The 16,649-nt window shown below is 40.1% G+C and overlaps 1 protein-coding gene across 4 annotated transcripts in view; it reads left to right on the top strand.

Moving 5' to 3' along the window:
* The window catches only part of NOX4 (NADPH oxidase 4), a 107,981-nt gene that overhangs the window by 56,930 nt on the left and 34,402 nt on the right, over positions 1-16,649 (top strand). For all 4 annotated transcript variants that reach the window (XM_065035531.1, XM_065035359.1, XM_065035443.1 and 1 more), the window contains one exon: positions 14,444-14,525. In XM_065035531.1, coding sequence (XP_064891603.1) covers positions 14,444-14,525 — 82 coding nt within the window. The remainder of the gene's footprint in view (positions 1-14,443; positions 14,526-16,649) is intronic.

Genomic DNA, 16,649 nt, shown 5'->3' with positions numbered 1-16,649 from the left:
TATTCAGAAGAGTATCTGTCATGCTACCTTGTATTGCTCCATATTCCTTGGTCTCGCCTACTTGTCTGCTTAATTCTACAGGTGCCTTGTCTAAGCTTGGAATTTGTTCTGTGCTCAGCACGGGACAGTCATAATGCTTAATTAAAACTCCCACAACATCGCACATGTCATCAGGATCAAAAAAACCATGATCAAATGACATTTTCACCCTATTTACATATGTAATATTGTATAGTTCTTTGCTGGCATGATATTAGTGCTGAAGCTATCCTGTCTCCTTTATTGCAATAATTTTTTCTCCTTCATTCTGTAAGTGTATTTACCCACCACTTTTGCCTGCTGCAAGTCATGGAATCATTAAACAGTTTGGGTTGGAAGGGACTTTCAAAGGTCATCTAATCCAACCCCCCTGCAAAGAGCAGGGACATCTTCAACCAGATCAGGTTGCTCAGAGCCTCGTCCAGCCTGATCTTGAATGTTTCCAGGGATGGGGCATCCTTACCCAAAATTTTTTACTTCCTTGAAACAGCAACTGGTCATTCCAAAATCTCTTTCTATTCCAAGATTCATTAAAGTAAGTGAAGCAAATGCTGCACCCCAAATTTTAGCACTGTTTTCCTATGGCCCCTTCCAGCTCAGCTTTCCATTCATGTGCCACAAACACCTTTGTGTTGCTCCATCCAGTCCTTTGACTTCTGTTTACGTGTTTTTCTCTGATTCATCAAGCTCTAGCTGGAAAATTCTTGTTTTTCTATAAGGAAATACAGTCTCTTATCCACAAATTCTTGAGGGGCAACTTGTAGCTACAGCTCTTTTCTGCCCCAGTCCTCCCCTGAAAATCTGTCCCATTAAATCATAAAGGTTATTAAAAAAAATAATCTGTCACCATATGGTTATCAACTGCAAAAATAGGATCCCTGTGGAAAAAAAAGATTACATGACAGCTGCAGAAGTGTTGTACTGTAGTCCTGTGTTTTAGTGTAGTCCAGTACTGGACTATGAACCTAGTGATCGCATACCTCAAAAAGGTTGATACCCCAGTGCAGAACACAGATGTGGGAGCAAGTTCCTAATGGGAATGGAGTCAAACTGCCAGGGCAATCCATTTTTTAATATAAAGGCATTGTTTTGTGAGCGTCAGTTGACTAAATTAATTTTTAATTAAAACTCAATTTTAAAATTTTTATCAGGCTTTGAAATTCCCAAAGAAAGCAACGCAGAAATGCCATAAATACTCTATAAAGTTTAAGATGCTGCAAGGTAAATTAATTGCTAGAGTGCATCCAAATTTTGAGTGAAATTTGGAGTGGTGGTTGCTACGTGCAGAACATGGCATTTCTTAATGAGACAGATGTCTCAATTATCTCCATATTAACTAAATTCCTGTGAGGAGAGACTGTAGGAAGGAATTTTTAGGCTGGAAATCACTTTCCAAAATGTGAATGGGGTTGAAGCCTTGCCCATTGTGCTATGCGAAGCAGAGTCTGCCGTGACTGCAATTAATGGTGCTTTGGAATGAAGGGCAGCAGCTGATGGGCTGGGTGCAGCGTGTATTTTGTTTCACTGACATTATAATCCATATTTTGGTGGCTCAGGCATGTTCTTGTTCTTCCTCTTTTTCTTTATTTAAAACACTTTTTTTCTCAGAATGGACATCAAGTGACAGAGCTTGTTTCCAAAAGGATGTGATACTTCTTGTTTATATAGTTTGTGACACTTGTAGCAGATACGACCAAAGTACACTAAAGTGAAATAATATTCCATGAGAGGCAAGTTTTGCAGGGAGAGGTAGTATCTTTTATTAGAGCAACTGAAACAGAAGAAAGAAAATAATAGGCACTCTTTCAGGCATGCAATGCCTTTAGTGGGTTTGACAAAGAGGCAACAAAGTCAAAGTAAAGAGCAGGGAATGATAATTTTATCCTTGAGAAATATAAACAATAAAATTGCTTGGTAAATGAATAGAAGATGACCTTTCCATCTGTCCTCCCCCTCCAGCCCCCAGTTTGTTGTTTTTTTGTTTTTGTTTTTTTTTTTTAAGTTGATTTACCTTTTACATGAGAAATGTTTATTTCTCAGAAGTTAATATGGTCAAAAATACTGTCTGAAAGCCAAAAATATCACTTGTAAATGCTCGCCCTGCTGCGTCTTAGGATTTGCATGTCTCTGGCTTGCGTTATCTTCTTTTGGCTAGGTTCCCAGTTTAGGGTGTATTTGCCATAATATGCTGTGGTCTCACTCTCTCCTGGAGAGAAAAAGCACTTGAATCACAGCAGATACAGCCCAGCTGGCAACTAACTGGGAAAAGAGATGGGCACGCGAGAGAACACCACTGCGACTTGCATGAAGTGCTGCCCTTTATTTATATATATGTGTCCACACACATCGCTAAACTTTCAGGATTTGAGTGTGTTTTTTACCTTTTTTTTTTTTAATCCTAAAATCTCAGAATCCTATGTAAAACAGGTTTTGATTTAAAGTGTTTGACCATCCAGAGACAGCAAAATTTAGATAGTGCTTTATGCAAAGCATCACTGTGCTTTTAGTAATTTGAAAGGACCCTGTCCTGTATGTAGAAGCTGATAAAGAGTGGGTGGCTGCTTGGATTTGTAACTTACCTGACAAGAGAAAATTTCAAGTTAGGCTGTAATAAATACAATGACTATGAGTAAGAGAGAATGCTTCTCTGCTGGGGAGAGAGCCTGGAAGGTCTATGCATCCAGATGTGCACATTTGTGTTTTTATGTATGTTGGATGAGAGAGTATTCAGTGGAGGATGGCATTTACCAAGGGCATTTTTCTGTGTTAAAGAGGGATTTTGGGGAGAGGAAGAGTTTCAGAGATTATTGGCTGTTTTGAATTTTGCTGAAATGGCTGCTGTGATAATCTTACAGTGCTGTCATTGATAACTAGCACACCTACAGCCTCCAAGAAGCCTCCTTGCGTTATATAAAATGAAAATAAATCAGTGGGCAGTTTGTGCACTTCATTGCAATAAGCAGTTTTAAGGACTATCTCTTCCCATAAATTTAACATATTCCCTTATTCATTAAGCACACTGTAAGTGCCATTTCCTCAAGGAAAATGCCACAGACACCCACACACATTTTCAAAGCCAAAGCTGTGATGCTTTGCTGTGCTTTGCCAAGTGGCTGGTGCCAGCCTGACGCCACGGGGCTTTCCCTTGAGGATTTCACATGCACGGTGTTAGCCGAGCATCTCTTGAGCTTAGCTGTGACTGGTTTGAAAAAGGAAAGATTTTTAATTAAAGGAAGGCATTTTTATAATTTCTGTTATTTGATGTTTGCATCTCTTTAATAGGTTGAGGCGATTATGCTAATTATGCCCTATTATTTTTTCTCAGTGCAGTTTCCAAATAAAGCAGCATTTCACTGATCCAAAAAATTGTTTCTTTAAAAGTCCCCCATACTTCTCAACACATATGTACCAGCAAATGCCATTTCCCTGTGAAGAGTTTTTTGTCATTTCTGTACCACTTTGTATTGCTGCATTTGTGATGGTACATCGATGCATTGCTATATGCCAGATCATGGCTGGTAACTAGAATAATCAAAAGACAGATATCTAATGACAGCTTATAGTTCTTAGAACTGGCAAAATCACTTTTTCGGGAAAATACATGTCAAACCATTTCCTCACAATGATGTGAGGAACTATGTGATCTAAATCACGCTAAACCACTGGTCTTTTGTTCTAGAAACTAGTTATCAATGTAGTATTACAATGTAGTGTAGTAACATTTTCAAGTTGTTCTCTCCCATTCAAGGCTGGGAATGCTTTTTCTGTTGACTTGATTAGTAACAGACTTTCTGTCATGTAAAACATGTCTATTTAGTGTTTCATTACATTCATAACATCATGATAGTTGAAAGATGGAGATGATGATCCAGTAGAAAATTCTGCAACACATTTTAAGGAAAATCTACTCAGGAACTAGTGCTAAATCAGCAAATATATGTATTTCTAAGAAGTTATTAATTAAGAGTAAAGGAAAACTACCCGGACTAGGTTATATATAGCAACTTATGTTCAGGGAGTGGCATGGCTTAGGTTCTCAAGAACTACTTCTCTAATTCAGATGTAAGAAGAAATAACAGAATTGCTCTCAGCATGGTAAAATTAAACAAAACTTTTGCTACACTTCTTCATCCACTTGTGTGCATTACATTTTATCACCTATCCAAAAAAAAGAGCAAAACAATATCTAATGGCTCATTTCATTTGCCAGTCATTCAAATGATTTCCTGCTAAGGTTTTGATATTGCCCTTTGAGAGATGTTATAAGAAATGGAGCCTCAAATGTGATTAGATCTTTGGAAAAAAATGAACATTTCTTCCCAGTGGATCATCCCCAGTTGACTAGCAAAATTTATATAGAAAATAAGATCCAGCTGAGCTCTGATCACTTCATCCTGTGTTATGCTTCAGTGCAGCTAGTGCTAGGAGTGTTTTTAGAGAACTTGTGTGTGTTCTCTGGAAGACCCAGGCAGCTGAAAACACAAGAGAAATTATTTTTTTTATATAAATGTAGTCCCTTAATACCCTTCTCTTCTTTTTCTTATTTGGAGCCTTGTTACTATTATTTCTAGCATTTTAGTTTAGCTAAGTAGTTGGCTGGGCAGGCGTTACCCCCACAGCGTGTATATCAGCACCGTTTTGTCCAAGCACTCTCTGTAAATATTCAGTGTATTTCAGGTTTTGGTCTGTCCCTCAGCACGGACCCCAAGAACAACTTAGAACCTTCAGTGTAGGTATTTGAACAACTCAGCTGTGAGGAGGTAAAAGCTGTTGTCGGTATTTTACAGATGCTGGACTGAGGTCAAGATGGCTTAGAGCTGTGATATGGTTAATGACCTCACTAACATCTGTTAAGCCTCAGTGATTATCAACATGGTTCACAGCTGTGGTTGGAGAGAAGAGGGTGGATTGCAAGGGCTGGGTGATCTCCCAGTACCTTAGATTACAACGTGGGGAATGAAGGTGAATTAACAAGGAAAGTCCCGTTCTCTTTTGCAAAATCTTTTTTGTTTAGCATTTTTCCTTCCTCTCCCATCTCTATCCCATCAAAGAGAAGCCAGTGTGAAACCTGCCCTGCATGTACAAAGCTCAGGGCAGGGCAGTGTCTTCACTCCATGTTTATCATTTCTGGGAACAGTTGCCTCCTAACCTTCTGTGTCTCCCTCCTCAAACAGGTGTGGGTTTGCAGTTTTATCCAAGGGTAGCAATCAATGGATGCAGCACAAAACATCAATATTCATTTTTTTTCCCCGTAAGCAGACCTGCCAATTATATCAGTTAGTGAAATTTAGGGTGAATTTTAAGAAAAGGGTTGCCACAAAGAACTAGGAACATGCTTGGCAGTGATGTCTTTATCAAGTCATCCTTTGGTAGTCCGAAATTTACTGGTGCTTCCCTCCTGTTCTGTTGTAATGGAGGAATACTTTGTCCAAGACTGGCCTGTTGTGTGTTTTGGTTATACAAAGCATTTTGTAGACACTTACCCTCAAAAGGAGTGGCTGAAGGTAAAGTATAATCTTATCAGCCTTAAATCACCCTTTATGTTGCACAGGGGAAGGTTAATTAAATCTTGAATCTAATCTCATGTAACTGTTCCCTCCAAATTCTTTTGTCCTATCTGCTTTTACTGGGGAGAGAATAAAGCAGATGGAGCCAGGCTCTTCTCAGTGGTGCCCAGTGACAGAACGAGAGGCAACGGGTGCAAATTGAAATACAGGATATTATTTTTAGGTGTAAGAAAAAACTTTTCCACTGGGTGAGTGGTCAGGCACAGGAACAGGTTGCTCAGGGAGGTTGTGGAGTCTCCATCCCTGGAGATATTAAAAAACTAACAGAATGTGGCCATGAGCAACCTTCTCTTGCTGACCCTGTTCAGAGCAGGGGACTGGACTAGATGATCTCCAGAGAGCCCTTCCACCCTCAGCTATTCTAAGATTCTGCAAAGTTATTGTACAGTAATTTATTTGCATATTTCGGTATAATAATAAAGCTATGTCTGTATTAGTAAGAATGTGAAATGATCCCGTGCTTATGATCTAAACTAACACCAAATATGAATAGACAAAACCCCACAAATTAGTTCCCAATGGCTAGTGGTGTTTTTGTTATGGTATGGAATTTTAGCCTTGGATGGGATTAACTCCATCATTTTGTGGCTGCCATTTAAATACGTTTGATGAAAAGTTCTTGTAGCTTGTTCAAATTTATAAAATATATTACATTTATGAACCTATTTATAGACGTGACCAAAAATGCCAGTGCATGTGTGCCCGAGGATGCATACTGATGTTTGATAGATTTGGTGGCAAAATAATATACACAGCTGGAAATTATGTGACCATGACAGCCCAAGAATAACACTGTGGAGTCATGATAATTATTTCCATGAAGACATCAGCTCAGTGCTCAGCAGCAATAAAGAGAAAAACTATTAGAAGAGTAGAGAATAAAGCAGAAGAGATGACTGTGCAGCTGGGTATTTCTGTGATGCTCCCAGGACTTGATTCCTGTGTGCAGGCCTGGTCTTCATCTCTCAGACAAGATACTGGACAGGGTTCAGGAAGGAATGACAAAAGATGGTCAAAAGCATGGAAAGGCTTCCGAACATGGGACAACTGAGTATGCAGGGACTGGAAAAGAGATAATTTAGGGGAATATAGCAGTTGTCTACAAAATCATGCATAATACTGGAAGAGTGAGTGGGTAGGGCCTGACTGTTCATGCTTTCTAGCAGTATCAGAACATTTGGCTATCAAATACAGTCAGAAAGACACTGTTTCAGAACAAATGTAAGGTGATGGATCTTCATGTATTAGACGAGAGACACGTGGAAATTCTTGTCAGAGGATGTGGGGTAGCTTAGGAGCTTTACATGAGGGACTGGGCAAATACTTTAAAGAGATGTCAAGGCATTTCTTAATGGACAAACGACCTTAAGCGCAGGAAATCCGCTGAGATAGAAATGGTTGGAGACTGGGAAAGTGACAGCAGGAAGGTCGTACTCTATACTTATTATTCCAAAGGTGTCTGCATGTGAGGCAAGATACGGGAGTAGGAGAGCCCTTGGTGTGAATCAGTACAGCCTGACGAATTGTGGCTTTGCTCAGCTTTTTAGAGGCATAACCTCTGGAGTTTTGCAGTACTGGGTGGTATTGCTGTAATTGCACAGCTCCACTTCAGTGTTAAAATCCCATGTAGATTTTGAAAGGTTGGGCTTTCTCTAGTTTCTATATCAGATTACAAGTTACAAAGAGACAACCAGTTTAATCCCCCCACCCCCCTCGCATAATTTGAGTATTTTTTTAAATGAATGTAAGGAGTTTTTAGATGAAGTGTCACAGCTTTACCATAAAGCCAAAAAGGGATATACTGATGCCTCATCATTTCTTCTGGCATGCTGTGAAAGAGGCAAGTGCACCACAGTATCACAGTATGTTTGGGATTGGAAGGGACCTCAAAAGATCATCTAGTCCAATCCCCCTGCTGGAGCAGGAACGCCTAGGTGAGGTCGCACAGGAACATGTCCAGGCGGGTTTTGAATGTCTCCAGAGAAGGAGACTCCACAACCTCCCTGGGCAGCCTGTTCCAGTGCTCTGTCACCCTTACTGAGAAGAAGTTTTTTCTCAAATTTAAGCGGAACCTCTTCTGTTTCAGCTTGATCCCATTACCCCTTGTCCTATCACTGTTTGCCACTGAGAAGAGCCTGGCTCCATCCTCATGGCACTCACCCTTTATATATTTATAACATTAATAAGGTATCCCGTTAGTCTCCTCTTCTCCAAACTAAAGAGACCCAACTCCCTCAGCCTTTCTTCATAAGGGAGATGCTCCACTCCCTTAATCATCTTCGTTGCCCTATGCTGGACCCTCTCCAGCAGTTCCCTGTCCTTCTTGAACTGAGGGGCCCAGAACTGGACACAATATTCCATGTGTGGTCTCACCAGGGAGGGGTAAAGGGGAAGGAGGACCTCCCTCGACCTACTAGCCACCCCCCTTCTAATACACCCCAGGATGCCATTGGCCTTCCTGGCCACAAGGGCACAGTGCTGGCTCATGGTCATCCTGTTGTCCACCAGGACCCCCAGGTCCCTTTCCCCTACACTGCTCTCTAATATGTAATTTCCCAACCTATACTGGAACCTGGGGTTGTTCCTGCCCAGATGCAGGACTCTACACTTTCCCTTGTTAAATTTCATCAGGTTATTCCCCGCCCAACTCTCCAGCCTGTCCAGGTCCCACTGGATGGCAGCACAGCCTTCTGGTGTGTCAGCCACTCCTCCCAGCTTAGTGCCATCAGCAAACTTGCTGATAGTACACTCTATTCCCTCGTCCAAATAATTAATGAAAATATTGAATAATATTGGCCCCAGTACTGACCCCTGAGGCACTCCACTAGATACTACTTCACCACTAGTGAAGAAAATGGCGTTGGCTCATGGGGAGTTCAAACACCAAAGTATGGCCCTTCGTGGCCAAAGGGAGCAGTTGTAGAACTCAATGCTAAAAAAATCTCCATAAATAACATTTGCTTCAGAGCAAGTATTTATTTTCTGAAGGTAAAGTTACCATTTTGTGTTGTTTCTAAACCCTGTTTTACTGTTGCACTTTGTAAGTGTTGAGTTGTGGAATGAACTCTACTGTCATGACAGAATTAGTTGTCGAGTGTAGTAGGTACCTCTGAAAAAAAAGAAAAGTTTATTGATTAAGAAATTGTTTTTGAGCTCCAACTCTTCCAGGGAGTTGCTGTATAACCTACAGAAGGATTTCTAACTCAATGTTCAGTGTTGAGACTGGTTGTGTCCACTTCTCTTTACTGGCTGTCTGGGGAAGCCAAGTCTGGCAGCACAGCTGATGGGCAGTCTGGGTCACTCACTGCTGTCTTGTCAAGTTAGTCATACAAAATGCAGTCTAAATATGGTCTTCAACATCTCTCTTCTGTGTTTTGAAACAAAATAAGTGATGCTTTTTCCTTCCCATCATTCATCTTCCAATCTTTTAAGGTTCCTTGGGCAAGAACTGCCTTTTACTCAATTCCTTTGTTGTCTGATATTTGGGTATACACATACAAATCATGCAATATGTGTGATTATAGTATAAATGGGGAAGGTCTATTTAGAAATAAACCTGTCTGAGCTAATTCTGACATAGTAGGTGGGATCTTTTAAAGATATAAGAAAGCACTGAGATTCCAGCAGGAAAAGGATGACCTGATGCCAGAATTGGGGAGGGAGAATGATTTCCAGCTGGTGAACACAGAGCTAGAGAAAGAAAAAAAGCTGATTACTTTTTAGGAAGCAAATGCAGGTTAGGAAGGAAAGCAGGGTGTACAGACATGATCTTCAAAGAAAGAAGGACTATTCTGCAGGTCCGGAGTAACTGGAATGTTTACTGCTGACCTGTGTAATGATTAGTTGATTTCCTTATTATTTCCCCTCTGCTTAAATAAAATAAAATCATGCAAAAGAAAATGTTGAACAGAAGGATGATCACTGTTTATTCACCTAGATTAGAAAATGAGAGACCAGTAACCTTTCTGTAAAAGCCTCTCTATTTCCCTTAAAGATAAACAGCAGGGTTTTTAATATAATTTCCAGTTTTCTTGGGTTTTATTAGCTTTTAACTTTTTTGTTAGTGGCTCTGTAAATGGTGGGCTCTAATTAGTCTTTCAGATGACTGATCAGGAGGGAAGGTAATGGTGGTGAAAAAAAAACAGAATAGTTAAAATCTGTGCGACTTAATAGACTGAGACTCATGGAAGTTCAAGCTGGTAAAAAAGCCTGTCTCTTGGTATCAGCAAAATATGTATGCTTTAGGGGAATTCCAAGGCTTATGATGTAATAATTTTGGAGCCTTCAGCTCATCAGCATTACCTCATCATTGTTTTCTTTCCTGCCCTTTTAATCTGATGGGAGGATATTTGTAGCACTGACTCTTCAAGAGGAGAGAAGTGACACTTCCTTAATTTCAGAAAATTTGGCCATTAATAAGCCACAGGTCAAACTAAAATATTGGATATTTCAGTTTTATGCCATCTTATTGCTCATCATAGTTTTTTATAGCCCTTAACTGGCAAAAACGTCTTCCTAAACGCCTTTTCTTTTTACAAGGCACTAAGAACTACTTATGACAGCATTTCCAAATTTATGGAGCTTGAAAATGAGTCAGATTAGTGAGTGTCAAATCCTTTTAAATGTTGTTGGCAATTTTAAGAGAGCTGACTTAATTTTTATTTTGTTTCTTGAACTATTGCAAGGTGCTGAGGAGCAATTCATGACACAAAAGATGCTCCAGACCAATCTGCATTTTGCAGATGGAAATGAGATTTGTGTCTCAATGAATGCGGAAGTGCTATAGGTGATTACAGAAACACGATTGCAAAATATCCAAATGCATTAGTGTCCCTGTGGAGAGACCTTTCGATAGACAGCTAGGCTTCTGGACCGTAGTGTTCTGTACTTTATAACTTTATAAGATGAGGCTATTCTGTTCTCCCATTCTCTGGCTGTTTTCTAGTCACATTTCTGTTTTTCATTCTTATGAACTTGGATTTAGAAAATAATCCATAAAACTCTCATTAAAAAATGCTTGTCGCATTTACTGTCAATTTTACAGTGTTCTTAACTAAGCTGATCATATGTAATTGGACCTGTTCTTATTAGAGGTTCAGAGTGGTCTGAAGCTGCTGGTTAAAAGGTGGTTGGGATTAAAAAACAAAACAAAACAGTAATGGCTTCATAGATACAGACTCATCAAACTCTGAAAGAGTAGGAATTTGATTTTTCAAGAACCTTGAAACTCAATGCAGTGATTTTGCTGCTAATTTCTGTTAAGTACTTTGTAGCAAGGAGGAGCAAGGAAAGAAGAAGCCCAAGACCTGACTTTTAAAGTCAAACCTGACACAACTGCAGTGTGTGACATTGGCAAGTCATTTTGGCATCATCTTTGAAGTGCTAAAGCAGTAAGAGCTTCAGGGGTGTGACAGCTTCAAAAAACAAGGCTAGTGCTCCCTGTGCTGTACTATCTCTGTCTACAGCATGTGAATAATAATGGCTTTTAATTCACAAGGATTTTCTGTACAAGTGATTTTTCTTTGGTTTGAGATCCTCAGATATTAAAATATAATAGAATTTCCCATTGTCTCGCTTTCCACCTTTCTAATACTGTATCCTGGAAAAAAAGACACTTGATTTGGTAACCACTTTGAGTGGGTTTCAGACCGTACACCCATTCTTGCTCACGTTTTTGTGGCATTACCATTTACTTATTATACTAAGCATAACCCGATTCTTACTTGAGAACAACAATGACATGCATCTGAATATTTAAAAGGGAAAATGTCCTTTGAAATGCATCCTTCTGCCCTTGTAAACTGGCAATTGGTTTGTTGGAACAGATATTATAAAGATGTTAGTGGGCATTTATACTGAGATTCCAGTAGCTGACTTCTGAAAATGCTGAGCTGGAAGGGGGAAGGATGGACAAAGGGTGAAAAGAAGAATTAGATGAGAGATGTGAAAGGGAGATTTATGCAAGAGAACAGATTAAATCTCTAAAGCTATCTACCACAAGCCTACTCTTCTCCTCTGTAGTCTACAACCTTCCCAATTTAGGAGGACAGGACATCCAACCTCTAGTCATCGCAGGTAACTGTGCGACACATTTAGCTAAGCATACATGATCCCAGTGAGACTGCCTAAATTTAATTGAGGACTTCTCGTTGATCAAGGATTTGGAAGGAACTTTACAGTCAAAATGAAAACCAGAAGGAATTGGTGACACTCGATATGTTGAAAAGATAAGTCTGAGCATAAGACGTGACTGTGCAACCATTCCTGATGTTTGTGACTTCATCATGTAGGTAGACTTATGGGAAAGTAAGGGAGATGATGTCTGCAGTGTCACACTCAGCAGAGTGACAAAACAATCAGTGGCATAATTGATCTCGGAACAATTTATAAAATGATCAGGAAACTAGCTAGTACATACGTTAATGAAAATTGCATCAACAGAGAAGATAATTACAGATTTTCAGAAGTAAGCCTTTTAAAATTTGGTCAACTAAATGTTATTCATGTGTTGTTAACAAACCAGACCAACAACTAGCCAAAAAGCATCCCATTTCACAGAATCACAGAATGGTTGGGGTTGGAAGGGACCTCTGGAGATCATCCAGTCCAACTCACCTGCTAAAGCAGGTTCACCAGAGCAGATCACACAGGAATGTGTCCAGGTGGTTTTGAATGTCTTCAGAGAAGGAGACTCCACAATCTCTCTGGGCATGTTCCAGTTCTCTGTCACCCTCAAAGTCACCCTCTGTCACCCTCAAATTTTAGGTACTGAACTGTAGGAAGTGATGGAAAAGACTCAGTTATTGGGAGATGCCTCTCTAGAATCATCCAAGCAATGATAAGATTGTCTGTGACTTGATTTGTTTCTGTTGATCAACTAGTGATTGTAAATCAAAATAAGCTAAAAATGTTCTGAAAAAAAAAGCCTTTCGTTTGTTGTAGCATGGATTAGAAGAAACTCTTCATGTTTTTAAGAAATTCTGCCCTTTGGAAGGTATCATGATATTTTCTTTCAAATTGAAACACCTTCTCTTGTCAAGCTTTAGGCTTCTGATATTCCCTTTGGTAAGAGCACCAGTATGTTCTGTCAGTAGCTGCCAAAGCTCTTGTCACCTCCCTCGTCACCTTGCTGGATAGTCCTTAAAGGCAATAATGTCATCTGTACCAATGTGACTTCTGTACTGTGCACGTGTATGTATAATATAAGAATATCATAGACTTGACAAGTGAAGCATGTACGCAATGGTCCTATGGGACAAATGAATCCTGAAGGTTTCTCTTCAGGGTCCCATTTCTCTTAAGAAAGTTTAGAGGACATGGAAGCTACATGTGCTGGAGGAAGTTGTAGGAGATGTATGTGAGATGAGGTGGAACACTACCATATAGCTTAAGTGTTGCCATGGAAAAATGAGTAAAGTCATATGGTGAAAAGAAAATACATCTGCCTGGGAAATTTGCCATAGCATGGGGAAAAAAATAAAAGTTGACTTTAACTAAAACAAGATCCAGCCAGGAAGCTGTTTAGGCCAATTTCAGATGCCATAACTTGGCTGTTTTCACTCCAGTCCTGGCCAGCTCTGTCACATTACTATTCAAAATATTTTCAAGATTGTGGCTTGTTGAATTGAGTTCTGGAGTGCAGCCAGGTGGCCTGGATCAATGGGAAAGGGCAGCAGCACAAGAAAAAGAGTCATGAAGGAGGGGTTAGAGATGGAATATGGCTGTCTGCCTGGGTGCCGTCTGTCTCGAGCAGAACAATGGGGAGAGACATGTCTGCGCTGTCCCTGAGATGTGTTTTGTCTCTCCCGGAGAGTCACAAGCCCTTTGCAAGGTCTGCCAAACCTGCCTCACTCACATGTAATCTGGTGTTGTGCAGTGTTGAATTGAAGAAGAGCATGTCTTCCCACACTTTCAGTTCCTGCTACACCTGGTTATAGACCCTAAAGAAACAAATAAATCAGACCACCCCAAAGACAAATCCTTAGTCCTGGTGACTTGCACCATGTTCTGGAGGTCAAGAATCTCAAGGCATGGAAGGAAGTGCTATTGTTCAGGGTTTGCCACTAAAAACTTCCTCTCATTCCCCTACCAGGCACACACAAAGGCTGTTGTTTTTCATATGAAGCCTTTTTACAAAGGGTTCCAGTGGCTTGAGTCACATTGAAAGATTCCTGGGGTAGGGGTAGAAGTTAATGTGCTTGCTCTGACACCATGTCCCTAAGAACCTCATCTACACATCTTTTAAACACATCCAGGGATGAGGACTCAGCCACTTCCCTGGGCAGCCTGTTCCAATGCCTGACAACCCTTTCTGTGAAGAAAAATTTAGATTAATTAATTAATCAATCTATGCTTTTTTAGACTACTGTGATCCCTGAGTCACTGTTGAATCCTTAGTTGCTCCTTTCTGTTTAGACTAAGCTCTTCAAGGCAGGTACTGTTTGTGGCTCTCTGTGTACTAAGTTATAGTTATTGGGGAAGAAATGTAGAAGTTCTGCCATAAATGCCCCAGAAGACCTGTATGCAGACCTCAGAAACCTGTAAGAACTACTAGAATTCAATATTGGATGAAAAAAAAATATATATGATTAACAGTGTTTACAGGAAACAGTGGTTTCTAGCCTTAACAGCAGTTTTGTATGAATATGTAGATTTTATTCCCTGTACATTTAGCTTTATCCTCTGGTAAGTGTTGCTGGAGAAGAGAATTCACTGATATTACTGCTTGCTTGTGGCCTGAACTTATAATGCAGAGTCACAGTCTGGTTTTTTTTTCCGTTTGTTTTGTTTTGTTTTGTTTTGTTTTGTTTTGTTTTGTTTTTTCTTTGTCCTGACAGAAAGATTTCGGGATGTACTGCTTCTACATTCAAATCAAGATACAGAGATTCTGCCCATCTTTCAGCAGAGGCGCTATCCCAAGTAAGTGAGATTGTCTTCTTGGGAGAAATAAAATCTTTTATCTATTTGCAGCGAGGGAGATTGAAGCATTTATAGCACTGTACATGCTTTTGGTGTGAAATCCCGAGGCAGAGCTGTTGGGGAGCCACGTTGCACTGAGCTTTGCAGTTTTTCAGCGGTGTCAGGGAGAAGCAGCCGTGCTTCACAAGCGTGCTCAGCTGTCAGTGGGGAGGTGGTGGTGGAAGTGCAGACATTAATTCACCCAGATCAGTGTCTGGTGGAGCTTTGTTTCACTTGACATGGTGTTGACATAGGCAGATGTTTTGTCAGGCTAATCCCCACTCTTGTCTTGTGGGATTCCATCATTTATGGTGACAGATCCCCTTGGATTTTAACACACTCCCCTCTGGAAGCCTCCAAGCACTAGAAAACATTTTTTCCTCTTTTTTATGTCAGGAAAACCGAAAGAGTAGTGTTGTGTGTTTAGGAGGTCTTGCATGTACTGAGTATCCTGGATAAAACCTCTCCTCCCAAGTGACATACCTGAACAAAACAGTAAAATCTCCTTGTTAATATGTTGGTTAAAAGAAACAGTCACTTTCAGCTAAGTCTTGAAAAGAGGCAGTGAAGGGGAGAAAGAAGAAATAGCTCTCACATAAACCGTGGACAGAGTGAGCAATGAAAGAAGGCTAGTGCAGGATGGGCAGAGGGAGAAGAAGGAAAAAGAATGTCTGGAGCCAGTCTAGCAATGATGATGGAAATAAGCAAAGTTATTTATCATATTTAATTTAGAAACCTATTGAAAACTGTTAATTAATTTCCCTAGAGGTTTTTTTCAGTTTTTTTCCTACCCTATGCTCGTTTTTATTGGGAGGTCAGTTAAGAGAAATGAAGATAATGAACAAGACAGACCTCATAAATCAGTGTTCCTTCATTGACTTCAGCTGAGCAATGGCTGGTTGTACTACATAAGGATCTGAGCAGTAAGGTCATTTTAATGAGACATTGCCATGGGGCACAAGCTGGAGCTTGTAATGCTTAAGAAAATCCCAAGAATGTGGAGGGTTAAAAACAGAGACATTTTAGTACTGACTTAGCTGAATAGCTTTACTAAGCAGGGCTTAGTAGGTAGAAAGTACAAAGTTTGCATATATTTAAAGTAAATATATCCAAAGGAAGGAGGTTGGAAAGGAAGATGTTCACCATCTCTCAGGATATTCAGTCATAGTAATAAATATTAAAGGTTAAAGGAGCAAACTATAATCCATCACTTTTTGAAGCACAGAAACCTTGTCATTCTGTCTTGAATTATGTTCTTATACATTTGTTATATTAAGACCTGAACTCCTTCCCATGGAACAGCAGGATATGTGCTTGTTCTCAGAGAAGATATCTGGCTGGAAGAGGTTTTCTAGAATATACATGCACATTGTTTTGGATTTGCTGGCATGAATGTGTCAAAGAAACACACTTTGCATTCCTGGTTGATAAATATTGAAATGCAGGATCTTTTCATGGTCCTTGTGTTTGCCTGAGTGTATTCTGCTGGTCTTGGCTTAGCCAAAGAGCAAATACCTACTCTGGAACATGGAGATTATACAGAGGCCTGAATTTACAGAGACTCTGGCTTGTAAAGCCACACAGCACATGGCTTACTTGACTTATCACTGCATGTCCATAAGTAGCCTGGTATCATGAGTACCATTTCTCATCACAGCCTGCGGGCAGAGATGCAGTACTGTACATTGGTACAGCATCTATCCAGTCAGCCTGACCTGCAATCTGCATCCCGTCATGTTCCTTTATGAGGTTGCAGAGCAGAAGTATCTTGGATTTATCTTATACTTCACTCATACAACAGTGTAGTGGTGTCTTGGAAAAGGTATAGTTATTTGGGAAGAAATGTAGAAATTCTGCCATAAATGCCTACAGCAGAGTTTCTTAATGAAACATATTGCACAGCACTGCACAAGGTCACTGAACTAGCAAGACCAGTCAAATCCAGGCAAGTCTGTTTGAAACCTCAAGTGACTGTCAGAAGATTAAATGCATCATGAAATCAGATGTCACTGGACTCCCCTCATCCACCTCAGCAGGAAAACATCCTTAGAGAAAAACGTTTTGAAGAGAAAAATCTGTCTCCTA

The sequence above is a fragment of the Columba livia genome, chromosome 1, assembly GCF_036013475.1.
Source record: "Columba livia isolate bColLiv1 breed racing homer chromosome 1, bColLiv1.pat.W.v2, whole genome shotgun sequence".
NCBI lineage: Eukaryota > Metazoa > Chordata > Aves > Columbiformes > Columbidae > Columba > Columba livia.
This window is presented reverse-complemented; position numbering and strand designations above follow the sequence as displayed.